The following is a 15,034-nucleotide window of genomic DNA, read 5'->3' on the forward strand; positions in this document are numbered from 1 at the left end:
TGTGACAATCGAGATTCATTACTCTAGTTCATTACTCTGGTAAATTATTTTTCTTTTATTAATAAATTAATAACTATAATGTTAGAGGTGTTTATTATATTTTTTCTAGTGTGGCCCAAAGCCAAATACCAGAGAGTAGTGTCAAAGTCTCTGCAGACTGACCAAAAAACACGTAAGTTTAGATATTAATACTTCCCACTGTGGTAAGATCCAAGATAACCTTTTGTGAAACTTTTTTTTTTTTTAATTTTATGAAAAGTTCAGGAAGCCCCATAAATGAGCATTTTAAAAATCTAACAACACACATACAACAAATTGCACATATGCACATAGTGTGTAAATAGTTGAGCAATAAACATATTTTATTGTTCATATTTTATTGAATTAACCTTCCACGCTGAGGCACAATGCATTATGGGATCCCGTGTCTATTTCGACATTGTTCTAAATTCACATTTCTACAAAGTTTCCCCCCTTCTTTATTCTGAGTATTAAAAAAAGGGTTGACACTCAGTAAATGTTTATTAGCCACACATGAAATATTAAGCACACAAGCCAAAAAGACTATGAGGGGGAACTGGTGGAGATGTGATGTTCAAGAACGAACCAAATCTATTGACCGTGTCTTTAACATGAACGTTTTACATGATGCATACACAAGCTCCTTCTTTGCTGCCCCACTGAGTGACACACGAACAGGCAAAGGCCACACAAGGGGGGTGACTGTGGACTGGAAAAAGAAAATGCAGCAGCATGTGAATGCACTTTTTAAAAGATAAAATAGATTTTATTTGTCACATACACAGTTATACATAATACATACGTATACATCGTACAACGCACAGTGAAATGCATTTTTATACTTGAAGTCAGTTGTAAAAAAAAAGTAACATAGTAAAAACAGTAATAATTACACAGCACACAAAGTGAAAAAAAAGATAAGTATAGATCATTGGTATAGATGAATAAAGTGCAGTAATGCAGTGGTACTTAAACCACTAACTTGCTGAATACTTTTTATTCAAACCTCCAAAAGATGATTACAACGTCAGTAATAATAATAACAACAGGAACAGACCCACAACATCCAGCGCCCTTAAGAGAATTGTAAAACCCTGGCTATGAGCTATTCAATTAAAGCAGAAACACGTACGCAATACTTAAAGAAAACACAGACGACTCTAAATTATATTCCATATTATATCAATTTTCTTTTCACAAGCTCAGGAAGCCCCGCTTTCGCAGGGCATCAAAAAATTGAGAAAAACTCTTGTTGTTCCTCTCCACGGAAATCTTTAGTAAAAGGCGAAAGATTTATACGATCTGAAGAGAAACAAGAGTGTACTATCGACCGACACCGCACACTGAACCACCACTTTCTCGACAACATCTCCTTAAGTGATGGTTCGTTTTAAATTGTTTTAAACATGTAATCAACAAATTGCATATGACGTGTAAACAATCCACCATTAATGCTCAAAAACTCAAAGACAGATAACTGGGAATGTATTCCACATAAAACTCGTTATTATTTAGATAATTAACCTTCCACGCGGTGGCGCAATGCATGATGGGATATCGTGTGTATTTCCGGTCTTTAAAAAAAAAAAAAAAAAAATCTTTCCTTTAAATATCGATACCCAAGATACCAGATCTAAACCTGATTCTGAAAGGAAAATATCGATACTGTTGATACGTCAGTCATTCGAGATGATGTAGAAACGCAGCGGAAAGTAACTAAACTACCACAGAAGCGTCAGAAATAAGGGTTTTCATTTTTATAGTAGTAAACAAATAACTTATTTTGATGGTTTTATTGTTTTAGTTGTTTTCTGTGTGTGTTTGAAACATATATCCAAATCTGGTGTCTTGTGTTCTTAGTAAAGCTATGATACAAAACGACAGTTTTACAGTTTGTAGCTACGTCACAGGTGACAGATTGCAATACGTGTAACACTGCATATTATTTAATATACCAAAGTTTATTTTGAACATTGTAAGGAAGCCCCGCTTTCGCAGGGCATCAAAAAATTGGGAAAAACTCTTGTTGTTCCTCTCCACGGAAATCTTTAGTAAAAGGCGAAAGATTTATACGATCTGAAGAGAAACAAGAGTGTACTGAACTTCATCAGAAAGCGCCTCAGACCCCATTCACGACGATACCTCTTTCACTGACGGTTCACAGAAATAAAAACCACAGCAAACAAATAAACCAAACACAGCGATGAGAGAGTGAACGTATTAACAGAAATACACCATGTAGGTTGAGTGTAAAAGCGAATACGATGATTATTCGGCTTTGTTGAGGCTTTATTTAAACGGCGCAATGCATGCTGGGATATTGTTGTTTTCCGGGTTGTTCAAAACTAGAACTTTTATCGTTTGTCGACGTTTTTCGTGTGGCGTCTTCGTGTTGTTTAAAAGCCCCATTTTAACGTGTTTCATTTGAATTCCTGTCTTAAAGATTCACTTTTAAATAGTGGACGTATATTAAGTTTCGTGTAACCCCGCCCACCCCTCTTTAGCTGTCTCTCTTTCAGTCACACGCGTACACCAAGGGTTTCTTCAGTATCCAAGGGAAACTACAAATCCTGACATTCGTACCGACTAACTTCTGAATATTTGTGTAAAATCGTCATATTGGTTGTTTGTGTCAAGGAAAATGTTGCCTGGGGACAAAGTGAAACAAAGACAAAACACCCAGGCAGAAACAGAGTAGTGCGGTTTGCGCTGTTCAGTGCAGAGAGGAATGTACAGACTTGTATTTTGGGAACCCAAACAGCCAGGTCATCGGGAAATGATTCAGGGATCCACTTACACCTACAAAGGACACTCCTTTCAGAAAGACGATGTCCACATCTCAGCTAAAGAAGACAAGTGGTTTGAAAGAGGAACAATGGGAGACAGCTATATGAGATTGGAAAAAAAAAAATCTAAGTACAGGAGGTGGACTGGGATAAAATCTCCCATCAATTTACAATACAATCATAATTTCTGTCTGTCTTTAGACCGGGACCTCTGACTAGGGCTGTGTTGTATGACCAAAAATCTATATCACGGTATTTTTTGAAATTCTGTAGATTGACTAAGGATGAACTATTTTACAGTGCTGATGAGTAAATATTGTAGAATAATCTCACACTAGTAGTAAAACAGGTTTGCGTGGCCCTGTGGTAGCACTGCCTGCTGGTTTAGACATTTACAGCCAAGAGGTAAAATAATAATGGTAATTAAATATCATCAAGATGACATGAAGAAACATGGGAAATTTATAACGTGAATCTAAAATAACTGCGAACAATCAAACCTGTCATTGGAAATACTGCTGTATTTATTTATACTTTAATGACTTATCTTGTTCACATTGTGAACCATAGACTGTATCAATAGTAGATTGGGATTTGATGCAGAACAGCGACATAATTTCCCCCTCTGGCATTTTCAAAATAAACATGTATTTATTAATATTAACTAATTAAATACTGTGTAAAATAACACAGGGAGTAATAGCTTTAATAGTACAGCAGATGGGGCAAGAGATAAGATATGATTTCACCAATATAAAAAGGTAAACAATAGAAAATCTAAGTTAACATGCAAAACATTGATTAAAAGTTAGAAGCTGGACATTTAACATGCAAATTATTAATATACGAAATTTAAAAATGATGTAAACTTATATATATTTTTTGTTGTGTTACTCTTCATATTACATTATGTCTTTATGAACAGATGTATTATCTGGATTAGAAAAAAATGATACAAAAATGTAGATTTGATTTATTTCAGTTTTTGTAACAACGGCTCTCAGAAAAGTTGCTCTGTATCGTCCAAGTGCCTCCAACTTTACTTAAGTCCAGTTCCTGATGAAATGTAATGGCTCTCAAGAAGCAGCAGGTGGAGCTATTACCTTCAAGATTGGTCGATCTCAGCCAGTTGATGATTATATTTTTATTTAAAAAATGTACAACACGACAATGACAATTGTGCCTTGTACTGTGTGGGGACAATGACATTCGTTTGCAAGCTTTCTTTCTTCATCTATTAATAAATATTTATATCTATAATGTTCTAAAAAATAATTTGGTTCAAATGAAAAGAGCATGTAAACGCACTCAGTGCTGCTCACCGAAACTCTGGTCTGTTAACATCCGCACACTCACCTGTAGCTGGAGAAAATTGTCTTCGTTTGCCGATGAATGGTTCTCTACAAGCCATATATGAACGGGGGTGAAACATCTTAGGGACATACAGTATAGTCCGACTGTGCTGTAAATTCATGTCAGATTATATCTTACACCACCTCCCCTGTCCAGAAAAAACGCTTTTCCATTTTGACAGAGATGGCTTTCAGACCATCTGTCTTGATGCTATGTTGCCTTTCAAGGAATGTCTTTCACAGGTTTTGGCAGAACGTTGGCACAATTTCTGGTGAACTATCATTCCTGTTGTGTCACACCTTGATGGGTTGTTTTGCTTTCTTCTTCCCTGCATTTTTTCTAAACGACATTTCTCTGTACTTGTGCAGGTGTTCTGCATTTGCGGTAAGGGAAGTTTTTGCCTCAGTGTTGTTGCCTGGTTTGAAGTGAATAGGACTCCCATGCTTTTAGAAAAGTCTTCTGAGTTTCCTTGAAACCAATCAATCTGCTGAGGGTAGTCTGAATTACTGTTTGAAAGGCCGTTAAAGAAATAATATTTTCTTTTTTTTTTGTGATCATAAAGTAAAAACAAACTGTATGTGGTTTTGCACTTCACAGTCACTGCTGGAACATTGAATTCCTAAGTTAAAAGGGTCTGTTTTATAATACAACTAGTGATTAATCAAAATTGTGACACAATTCCCTGAGACTACCTAAGCTGGACAAAGTATGTACGCGGAAGATCCTCGATGGACGACAGCCGATGACCCGTGTGTTGTCTTTCGCAGAATGATTTTATCAGCCTGCATTTCCAGGAACTTTGCATCATTCTGTTGTGAAAGACACGTTCAGAACAATGTTGCTAAAGTGTCGTTGGCAGTTGCTTAATTTCCTACATATGAGATGATGAGGACTGAACTTCAACAATCACAAGCTGTGAAGTTTATATGTGTGAAGGACCACGTCGTGGTTCCGAGAGCAGTAGCAGTGGTTCCCTTCAATCGTGCAGAAATGGGGAAATAAATGTCACGAACGGGTAAAAACATGAAAACATCGAAGGCAACCGATCATGTGGGCCACAAACTCAGGGAAACATGGTCCAAACTAAGGAATTTAAACAGAGTTGCAGCAGATATGGAAGATATCTACAGCCGATGAGTCATCCATCCTGGAAAGGAAAGGAGCAGCATTTAGGTCCGACTATCATCACACCCGTCTGATATGATGCAACGTCCTGTTTTTTATAGATAATACTATACTACTATATACTACTACTAATAATAATACTTTATTGATCCCCAATGGGTGATGTAAAATTGAATTGAATCGAATATCGTCACAATGCTTTTATTGGCACCAGTTTCTGGTTCCAACAGAAACAGGTCAAGCAAGTGTCTGGCGGACTATACCCACAGAGTTTTCTTTTTGACGCTCAACCTCAAACCAGTCTCTTAGAACTGAAGCTACTTGGATGAGTTTTCTCACCAAAAAAAAAAACACCTTTTGGATGCCTTCAGGTACTTTCTTGAAATTCTGCGCAACCTTTTAATCAGAGTTTAATTATCTGAGAAAGCAAATGGTGTTGGCCACACTTCAACACATTGCACTTATAACATGACAGGGCTTTCCACAATTATCAAACAGGTGTGTCGACGTTTTATATCCAGAAAGTCACTGTGTCAAAAAACATCTTTATTAAATTCCTTCAAAGTCTTTGTACGCAAATATTACCAGTCTTACAACAACCATGCATATAGCCATACAACCATGATATTACTTCAAAAATAAAAGCCCACCAACTCATCAATCAGAAACCAGAAAAAAATAAGTAATTTGTAATAAATAATAATCTCCCCCCTCTACACCACACCTTATTTCTCAAGAGCAGACTCATGTGAATAGTGATTAGTGCATAAGTGTATAACACTTAAAAAGTGAAAAACCGCTTCCATAAAAAGGAAAGATATAGACAGTTCTATTCAACTGAATAGAATACATCCCCTCCACCACCTCCACCTCCACCTCCACACTCATCTGACCTAAAGACAGGCACCAATACTTTGGATAACATACGTACATCAATGCCTGGGGCACAAACAACAGTAAACAAAGGAACAAGGAAACCAAGGATCAACGAGGAAAAAAGACCAACAAATAAAATTCACTAAGCAGCACTTCTCTCAGAAAGTGCAACACAATGATATACATCCAGGTGTAAACTCAGAAAGTGCATTTCCCATTTCCTCACATCTATTATTATATTTTCACTTCATAACTTGTCATACAAACTGGTTCTGTGGAATAGATGTCTAATGCTTTGCCTATTTATTTTTAATGCTATTTTCATTTACTTTTTTTTGTTAAATTGCTGATGATATTTTTCCTAATTTGCTTTTGCTTTGGAAGCTACTTTAACTTCCTGCTAGAACAGGTCTGTTAAGAATAACCACAAACAGGCAAAAACTAAACAAAACACAACCCCTTTAACCACACAATTTGTCACATTGTGTCACATGTGACAAATGTGATGTGACAGCCTCGCTTTGTCTGAACATATATTGACACAGAAAACACGACCTAACTTCTGGATTCCATTGCTGCCATTCTTGATGTATTAACGTTGCTTCAGCTTTTCTGTCCCTGATTCAGATTTCTGATATAGCTTAAGTATTTTCCTGTCGTGAAGACTTTTCCACAAATTCTTCTCCAGAATATAGTCGTGGTTGCTGTAGAAAATGACCCTGGTTCTAATCTGCTTCTCATAGTAGTAGTTGGAGTATTTGCTGTAGTCTTCCGTCATGAACCCGTATGCACTCACCTGAGGAGGACGGACAGAGACAAAGAAAACATGGAGGACAGGTGAAGGTTTAGACTTCTTTTCATTGTAATAATGAGTTCAATGAGCAGGTGGTTTTTCCTTGTAAAATGTGGATTACATTTTGATTATATTTCAACATATTGAAAGCAGCAGGTTGCACAGCCATCAAAGCTCTCGACACTGTGGATTTCATTTTGATTGTTGGGACCAGCAGAACAAGATCTGTGGTTAACTGTAAACAGCATTGCCATGACGACTGCAACTTTGGTTTCCTTTTATCTCCCATGATCAGCATAGAAACTGCAGGCAGGTAAAAACCACAGGAGTCCTACTTGACATGAGTTTGGCCCAACCTCAAAGTAAACATCTATGTTACACCCTCACGACTGAAGCCTTACGGCTACTACAGCTAGCAAATAAGTGAAGCATTCCACTTTAGTACAACTTCTACTTTAGCATTCCACTTTATTGTTCCCTTCTGGTGGTGTCACATTTTCTACCACACCTTCATTGGGCTGTGAAGGGGTGGTGAACACATCACCAGACAGCCGCCTTCTTTGCAAATCTACCCCATTAACTATTATAAGATGAGAAAGTAAACACTGAGCGGCACAAAAACCTAAATGTGGAGGCAAATCCTGTCAAATCCTGTATATAAACATCATGGGAACAAAGTACTTTGGCTGCACAATAGATAGGACTACATTTAGCAAATCATAGCAAAACTGTAAGTGAAGTAAGTATCATAATGATCTGTGACTAATCCATTTAAACCAGCCTCTAAAAAATGTAGTTTCAGTCTTGCAGAAGTTGTTTTGATAACATGTCAAATTTTAAAGACATTTTTTGTAGCTTCATGACATTAATCCCATAGTAGTTACAGGATTAAAAATGTCACAGGTGCACTTCAACAAACACTAAGTGATCAAGCTGGTTGTGACTTCCACACTTTATCATTGTTGAAAGGAAAAAACCAAACCACAAGGACTAGTGGGTGACGCTGTGTTAGCTCGGATTTACTCATAACTTGTAATATGGACTTACTATGTCACAGGTGTGCAGAGCCAGCAAAAGAGTGAAAGCCCCATTGGTTGGTCTGACTATCGGCCAGAATGAAGCATTAAGATTAGGAGACAACAGGAACCTGGTGGGAATGAAAACACAGCAAATGACCATGGACGTCCAAAAGTCAGATGATGTCATTTGAAACGATAGACGTCTATCGTCTCTCATATTATATTATTCCAGAAAAATGACTTTAAAGCCAATTAATTTTGACTTGGCACTTGACTCATCTGTCACCATTATAGTTGAAGTGATAAGAGCATACTGTTTCCCACAGACAGTTTGGATGGTGTTTGGGAGGAGGCTGACCTGTTTCGTACGTATCGGAGGAAGTCTTGGTGCAGAACGTAGAAGCGGCTCTCGTTGTACTGCCCTGAGTAGTATGTTCTTGGCCTGGAGCGATAATATATGAAAGCAATTTGATAAAAAGATGTTCATTTATGTTTGTACAATGCTGAAGCAGGACTGGAAACACGTTGCAGGTTGCACATTGTGTAAGAGCTCGGCAGAGTTTGAACTGAAAGTCTGTTGAACGACAGAGTCTGATGTTGTAATTCTGTTTTTAAATTCTACGGATATAATATATATTCAACACCAACTAAAGACCACAGGACACCAGTGTGATATTTACTGTGATTTGTGGTACGGGCCGGCACGGACACTTTCTCCTTTCAGAAGACCCTCCAGCCACTGGTAGTCTCTCAATCCTTCAGGAATCATGACGTACTTTATCCCCTGTCAAAGAGCAAGACAGACATGATCTTTGTTTTGAGCATAAACAACATCACTCCATCTTCATTTAAGTTTCATTACCTCATCATGAGGGGCACCCGTGTAGCCGTACTTCTTCAACAAGTATCGCGATGTGGTGATGGAGTGGGCCGTGTGAACGTACACATCTGTTCTGTTTCCTACGTCTTCCTCAAAACCCTTTGTCAAGGCCCCATTCATCCTGCAGACGAAAAACAGAGGATTGTCAAGCATAACAGTAGATCTACACACCAGATGTGATGTAAATTGTTAACGCCCGCAATTTGATTTCATTTATATTTTTTTAAATTTCCACAATTTAAACACACATTGTTTTATGTTTATAATATGCATCGCCTGCGTTGTGCTTTTAATCACTGCTACGATTTTAATGGTGGATTTGGTTACACGTTTGTGAATTGTTTTTACACATTTGTGGATCGAAATACACATTTGCAAATACTTTTGCTACAAAAATGGCCCATAACCGTTAACAAACTGTAACACGCTTTGAATAAAAGGGCCATAACTTTTGTACACTTTTGTACAACGCGTCATAATTTTGGGCTCCTCAGAAAGATGACACTCAGAGGAATTATATTTTATAACCAAATTTACTATTAGAGTAACTGATAGTGTGAACAAAGTACACATTTTTTTGAATAGTTTTTTTTTGTTTGAAAAATGAATTTTTTTCATGAAAACGGCGTTAAAACAAGGCTGATTCATTGGCTTTTGAAGGCTGTTGACAGGACAAAGTAGCTCTGAATTGTTTCAATGAGGTGTCAATCAAAAGGTCAGAGTTCAGTGGCCATCTTATCAGTAAACTCCAGCAAAATGTATGTGTACTTTTTGATAAAACAGAAGACTGCGACGTATCTCGCAACGTTAAGATGCTAAATAAAATGAACTCATACCCACCGCAAGGAACAGGAATAACACACACCCATTAATGTTAAATCTGTGACTGTTTTTCCTCCAACTGTCAACTCTACTTTTGGAAAGATAACAGGTGCTCTTTTAAAGAAAAAAGAAAAAAAAAACTTGCACAAGATGTGGTAACAAGGCCTAGAAGTGAACTGTTCCATCTCTGTAAGGACAAAACACATACCAGACACACACTACCAGCCAAAAGTCCGGACTCACCTTCTCATCCACATCAGTGAGCAAGTATGTACTTTTGACATTGCACAAACATAAAGTACTGACTTGTGTAACAACATGAGGAATGGATACAAAGCACAATCATTCAAGTCATTCATTGTTCATATGTGGTAGATAATCTTTGATCAAGTTTTGCTGGTGTTGTGAGTCATAGGACCTGACGAGTTATAATTATAAACAAGTCAAAGAATGTTCAGTTTCACCCTCCAGGCAGAGACAAATAACCGTCTCCAGTATCAATATATTATCATTTCATGGGTGGACTTTGGCAGACTGGTAGTGGTGGCGTAATCTTTGTGGAGCAGATGTAAGTTTTTGGTAGTAGTAGAAACATATTGTCATTATGCCATTGAAGAGCAGCATGTAATATGATGCCCATTTTATTATCATACTAGCCGATATGTTCAAGTGATCAGCACGTTGATTCATCCACGTTGATCGCTGCGTCTCCAGAGGCGATCCCAGTTTCCCAATCTGTATGCAAATAAACAGCGACATGATCCGGGGCACAGTAGAGTATCTTAACATCTCTAAAATTTTCTAAATGAATGAGGTAAAACCCCTCCTATTGGGTGGGAGGTCAAAAGAGAGACTCATGTCCGGGGGTTGACCTGGTCACTCTAAGACCTGGATACCGTGCTCCTGCAGCCAAGTTCTGAAGAAACTCTTGGGCGACCAAATCTTGGTTTGTCTTCCAAACTGTTGGTTCATCTGTGTTTCTGCAGAGTGGATCCAACTGCTGAAGGACTACATTCGCACTTCCTGGTGATCTGGCAGTAGCTGTACCCTTCATGGCTGAGAGTCTGTATCTTCAGGCATGTTTCCTGTGTTAGGTTCCTTGTTTTAGCTGTTTTTGTCTCTGAAGAACTTTCAAATGTACTGGCTTTATATGGCCATGAAGCACGGCAATGGAAAAATGTGTCTTTTAATAAAACAGCGCAGCCATCCTTGCTGGATCACTGAGTGATTCTTAATGTAATATTTTGAAAAATGCATGGGGTTTCCGTAAAACCCTTTTCAACCACAGTAGATCCAGAGACAATAAAACTTGTTCTACACATCAGCATTTATGCGAGGACTTTGAGCTGGTTTTTACAGAGGGGTAGGCATAATAATCAGGCGTGAGTATGATGTTGAAACGGAAACCTATCCCTTTCTTATCAAATTGACAAAGAGAAGGTGAATTGCTCAACTATTAAACGTGTCACTGAATTTTAAAGTCTGCTATAAAACATCCTACAGGAAAATTTCTTGATTCAAACTTTATCACAAGAGAAATTTGTTCTGGAGAATTTTGCTTTTGTTTGACACAGAGTCGTAAAGACAGAGGAAGAGGGTGAGATACTGCAGGTGTGTGACAGATACAACCCGTACAATGAGTCACTGTGTTGCCCAACGAAGCTAAAAATAAATAAATAAAAAAAAGTTATTTAAACACCATGGACTTGGTTCCTGGTGTAGGCAAACACAACGCTAGACAAATTTTGGTATGCACACACCTTAGCTAATGAGTGATGATGAGGCAAGTCTATGAATGGTCTGTCAATCAGTTCAAGAGGGTGGTTGTGTAATGACAATAGAAGTGTATTCAATGACAAATGTTGAGTTTTTCAGCTGAAACTGATGAATCATGCCAACAAATAAACTGCTGTTTAAGATCTTCTGAAAGAAAAAGGTGTGGACGCTCATGAGACTTGCAAGGAATTTTCAATAATACTAACTAATTTCCAACTAATGCAAACTAATATCCAAAGGTTTGCATGGAGTTTGCATGCTCTCCCTGTGTCTGCGTGGCACTCCCACCATCCAAAGCCATGTTGGTTAGGTTAACTGCTGATTTTAAACTGGTTGTAGGTATGAGTGTGGTTGTCTGTGTCTCTCTTAGCCCTGGGACAGACTGGTGACCTGTCCAATGACAGCTGGGACAGGCTCTAGCCCTCCACCCACAGGACAAGTAGTAACAGAGAGAATGAATGAATGAATGAATGAATGAATGAATGCACACATTAGTCCTGCATGGGAGGTGTGTCTGAATCACTCAAGTCATTAGTCGATGCAGCTTATGGTTTCCAGCCCAAATTTTATTTAAAAACACCAACACGCACACAAAACCATGAAAATAATAGATCCAGATTTCGTTTCGTACTTTGATCCCTCAGATCAGTCACACTAGTGTAAAAAAAAAAAACAAAAAAAAAAAAAACGTACTAATAATAAAGTAGTCTAGTAATCCTCTGTATTCCCTCGTTGAGTATAGCTCTGTGGGAATGTGTGACAGCTGTGCCCTTCCTCTGTACAGATGAACCTGCAGCAGGCTTCAAGCCCTTCACCATCTCTCACCTTCTTCCTTTCTCGGAAAGATACTGAATGCATCCAGTGCCCGTGTTTCTTCCCAGAATCTGCCTGTTTACTGATGGAAGGCTTAAGTTTCCACAACGAATCAAAGAAAGCAACCAGACTCAAGATGCAGCTACCAACCATCTCAAACATTACGGGTGGCTGGGACTCAGTGGGTGGAACGATTCGGTCCCCTGTACGTGAACCACATGCCGAAGCGTCCTTAACCTGTTATAGGGCTCTCTTTGAAATACATCACATTATCACATTAGACAACATTAGGCCACTTCTGTGTGGAGTGGTGCCTTGATCTTCGATAAAAGCCCCAAATGCTTCTTGACCTCATTAAAATGTCGACTGAAGTTACCAAATATGGCTCCTTGTCCTTTAAAGGGTTAAACAAGACACTGAACCCTGTGTGTGAATAAAAGGGTAAATCCCAGTGGATGTGACATTGTGACTATGAGTACCAATGGTAGAAAAGTCCTACATCAGGACACCATGAAGCCACTTAATGACTACACTTAGACCACACACACGTCTTAGGTTACAAATCAAGACTAGGCAGAAAAACCACCCATTCCAGCTCACTTTCAACTCCCAGTTGTACATTTACTGGTTGAACAGGAAACCACTCACTACTATCATGTAGACATGTTTAATGAATCATTGATACATCATTATATCATCTCTTTAAGTATCTTTCTTTTCCAAGACAATACTTCCTGTTATTTTTGGGATCAAACCTCCACCATGGTTAAATATTGGTCATACCAATAAGGGTGTGACTAATGCTGTAGCTGTGTCCTCATATTTAAAGTAGACCACATTAACTGATACACTTTACATGACACAAGATACTGACTGTTTCTCTCAACAGATTTTCTTCCCACACTCTTTCTTACCGGAAAACATAATCATGAGAGTCGATCTCTGCGCCAACTTTGGATCCATTGAGGATTCCTGCGGTACCCACCACGGCACAGCGCACACAGCCATCACCTCCTGGTTTTGGAAGGAGCAGAGGCTCTGTTGGCTTTGGAATCAGCTTCACTGAAGGCATCACATCTAAAAAGAAAAAGAAAACACATAGAAGAAAGTAAATAAAAGTAGAATGGGTTACATATCAGGGCGTTATCTGTTTAATCAGCTTATCTCAACTTGGCAGAGAATATTAATTAAGATATGTCCTTATGAAGAGATCAGTGTCGGCAAACGGGAAAAGTTTCCTTCCTTGAGACAGCGTCAAGACGAAAAATGTTACAGCCAGAATACAGAGTTTATGGTGTTTTCTAGTATGAGCTCCACTCTGCACATTACACAAACTTCAAAAGCCTTATTTATTGGACATAATACAATGGCTTGGTGCACATCTAGGAGGAAACAAGGGAGACAAGCAAAGCATTTACCATCCCGGGATGAGATCTGCTTTATTTACCTGGACATATGTCCTTTATCATCAGTTTCAGCTCATAATACTCCTTTGTCACAGGCACACATAAATACCTACCGTCGTACTTGTACTCCATAAAACCAAAAGGATTGTTAAAATGTGAAAGTCGGTTCCATTCGCTCATGTTGATGTTGTCTTTGTGCAGAAACAAACGTATGTTGGGAAGAAAAGCCTTCTTGAAGCTCTCATCCTTTGAGTTTCGCAGAGACTGGGGACAGGTCTAAAAATGATAAAGTCTTAAATTATGAAATAAGATAAACCTTGACAGATGATAAAGAAGGAAAAAAAGAAAAAGGTGGACAAACAATTAGAGAAACAATAAATGCATGCAGTGACGCTAAAGCTGCTGATTCTTCTTTACATTAATGCATTTAAACAGATTCAGTTCTATCTTGTCTCAGCTTACTCTCTGTCCAGGACGGCCATCCTGGTTATAAACATCCTCAAAATCCCACTTTGGAAGCTTCTTGAAGGATTTCTTGTAGAGGACGGGCATTGGTGTCTCAGCTGCAGGTGCATTTGTAGAAGTTTTCATTTGTTGTTTCTTTGGAGTTGTCACTGGGTTTCCTTTGGTTGAAGCAGCTTTTTTCACATGGGATGTTGTGGTTAACACGGCAGGACGTGGAGTCGAGTTCCCTTTTTGTCCAGAGAGCGTAATGATATTTTCAGGTGACCTGTTTCCCTTCACATGTGTGACTTTCCCTGACAAACTTGTCCAGCTGAAAAAAAGCGTAACATAAAAGACATTTTATAAATGTATGAAAAGAAAGTAGTTTCATAATTTATATGCAAAAAATATAAATGTTCCTTTCTCTGTGCTATTTCTGGGCAAAATACAAAAACACAACTTACCTGAAGTTTGTTTCTGAACCTTCCCATGATAGAATAAAAAGAATAATGCCAAGTGATATCACAATTAACAGAGAAAATGTCCTGGTGACTGGGACTGCCATCGCTGAGAAGTGGAGCCTTTTTAGTTGAATGAACCAGAGTCAAGTATTTGGACAGGAGTGTCTTTCTCTCTGATCCATCTCGATCCATTTGATAACATAAGTGGGCAGGGTTATATGACATGAAGAAAGACGTCAATCTCACACACCTAGTTTTACAGGTATCTGAGTTATTACACAGCAACCACAGAAGTTATCATGTGGGTTTTATACAGATTTAATTACTAGAACGTTGATGTTTTTATTTATAAAAATGTAATAAATGAAACTCTTTTTGATTCAAGAACAAAACAAAAAAAAAAACAGCTCTCCTTTGTACCTTTGATGCCATGTTTGTATCTAATTTGAATATTTCTAT

The 15,034-nt window shown here is 38.2% G+C and overlaps 1 protein-coding gene and 2 non-coding genes across 3 annotated transcripts; all 3 read right to left on the reverse strand.

Annotated features, from left to right (window-relative positions):
• Window positions 1-1,229: 1,229 nt before the first annotated feature.
• LOC125023064 lies at window positions 1,230-1,343 on the reverse strand. Its single transcript, XR_007114525.1, has one exon. It is a non-coding gene; the product is annotated as a U5 spliceosomal RNA (small nuclear RNA).
• A 660-nt stretch (window positions 1,344-2,003) lies between these two features.
• On the reverse strand, window positions 2,004-2,117 carry LOC125023066. Its single transcript, XR_007114528.1, has one exon. It is a non-coding gene; the product is annotated as a U5 spliceosomal RNA (small nuclear RNA).
• Window positions 2,118-5,810: 3,693 nt separating this feature from the next.
• LOC125022113 (alpha-N-acetylgalactosaminide alpha-2,6-sialyltransferase 1-like) lies at window positions 5,811-14,735 on the reverse strand. Its single transcript, XM_047608426.1, has 9 exons — window positions 14,579-14,735; window positions 14,133-14,445; window positions 13,784-13,946; window positions 13,179-13,341; window positions 8,836-8,974; window positions 8,654-8,757; window positions 8,332-8,415; window positions 8,002-8,101; window positions 5,811-6,957 (listed from the first exon to the last, which is right to left on the reverse strand). Exons 1-9 carry the CDS (start codon window positions 14,677-14,679, stop codon window positions 6,754-6,756), a joined length of 1,371 nt encoding a protein of 456 aa, XP_047464382.1. The 5' UTR covers window positions 14,680-14,735; the 3' UTR covers window positions 5,811-6,753.
• Window positions 14,736-15,034: the final 299 nt, after the last annotated feature.

The sequence above is a fragment of the Mugil cephalus genome, chromosome 16, assembly GCF_022458985.1.
Source record: "Mugil cephalus isolate CIBA_MC_2020 chromosome 16, CIBA_Mcephalus_1.1, whole genome shotgun sequence".
Classification (NCBI taxonomy): Eukaryota; Metazoa; Chordata; class Actinopteri; order Mugiliformes; family Mugilidae; genus Mugil; species Mugil cephalus.

Bases quoted from the DNA above. Each gene is read 5' to 3' on its own strand.
- LOC125022113 (XM_047608426.1), bottom strand. From the start codon at position 14,679: ATGGCAGTCCCAGTCACCAGGACATTTTCTCTGTTAATTGTGATATCA. The intron at 13,947-14,132 runs GTAAGCTGAGAC...TATCATTTTTAG, and splicing joins ATGGCCGTCCTGGACAGAGA to ACCTGTCCCCAGTCTCTGCG. The intron at 8,758-8,835 runs GTAATGAAACTT...GCTCTTTGACAG, and splicing joins CGGGTGCCCCTCATGATGAG to GGGATAAAGTACGTCATGAT.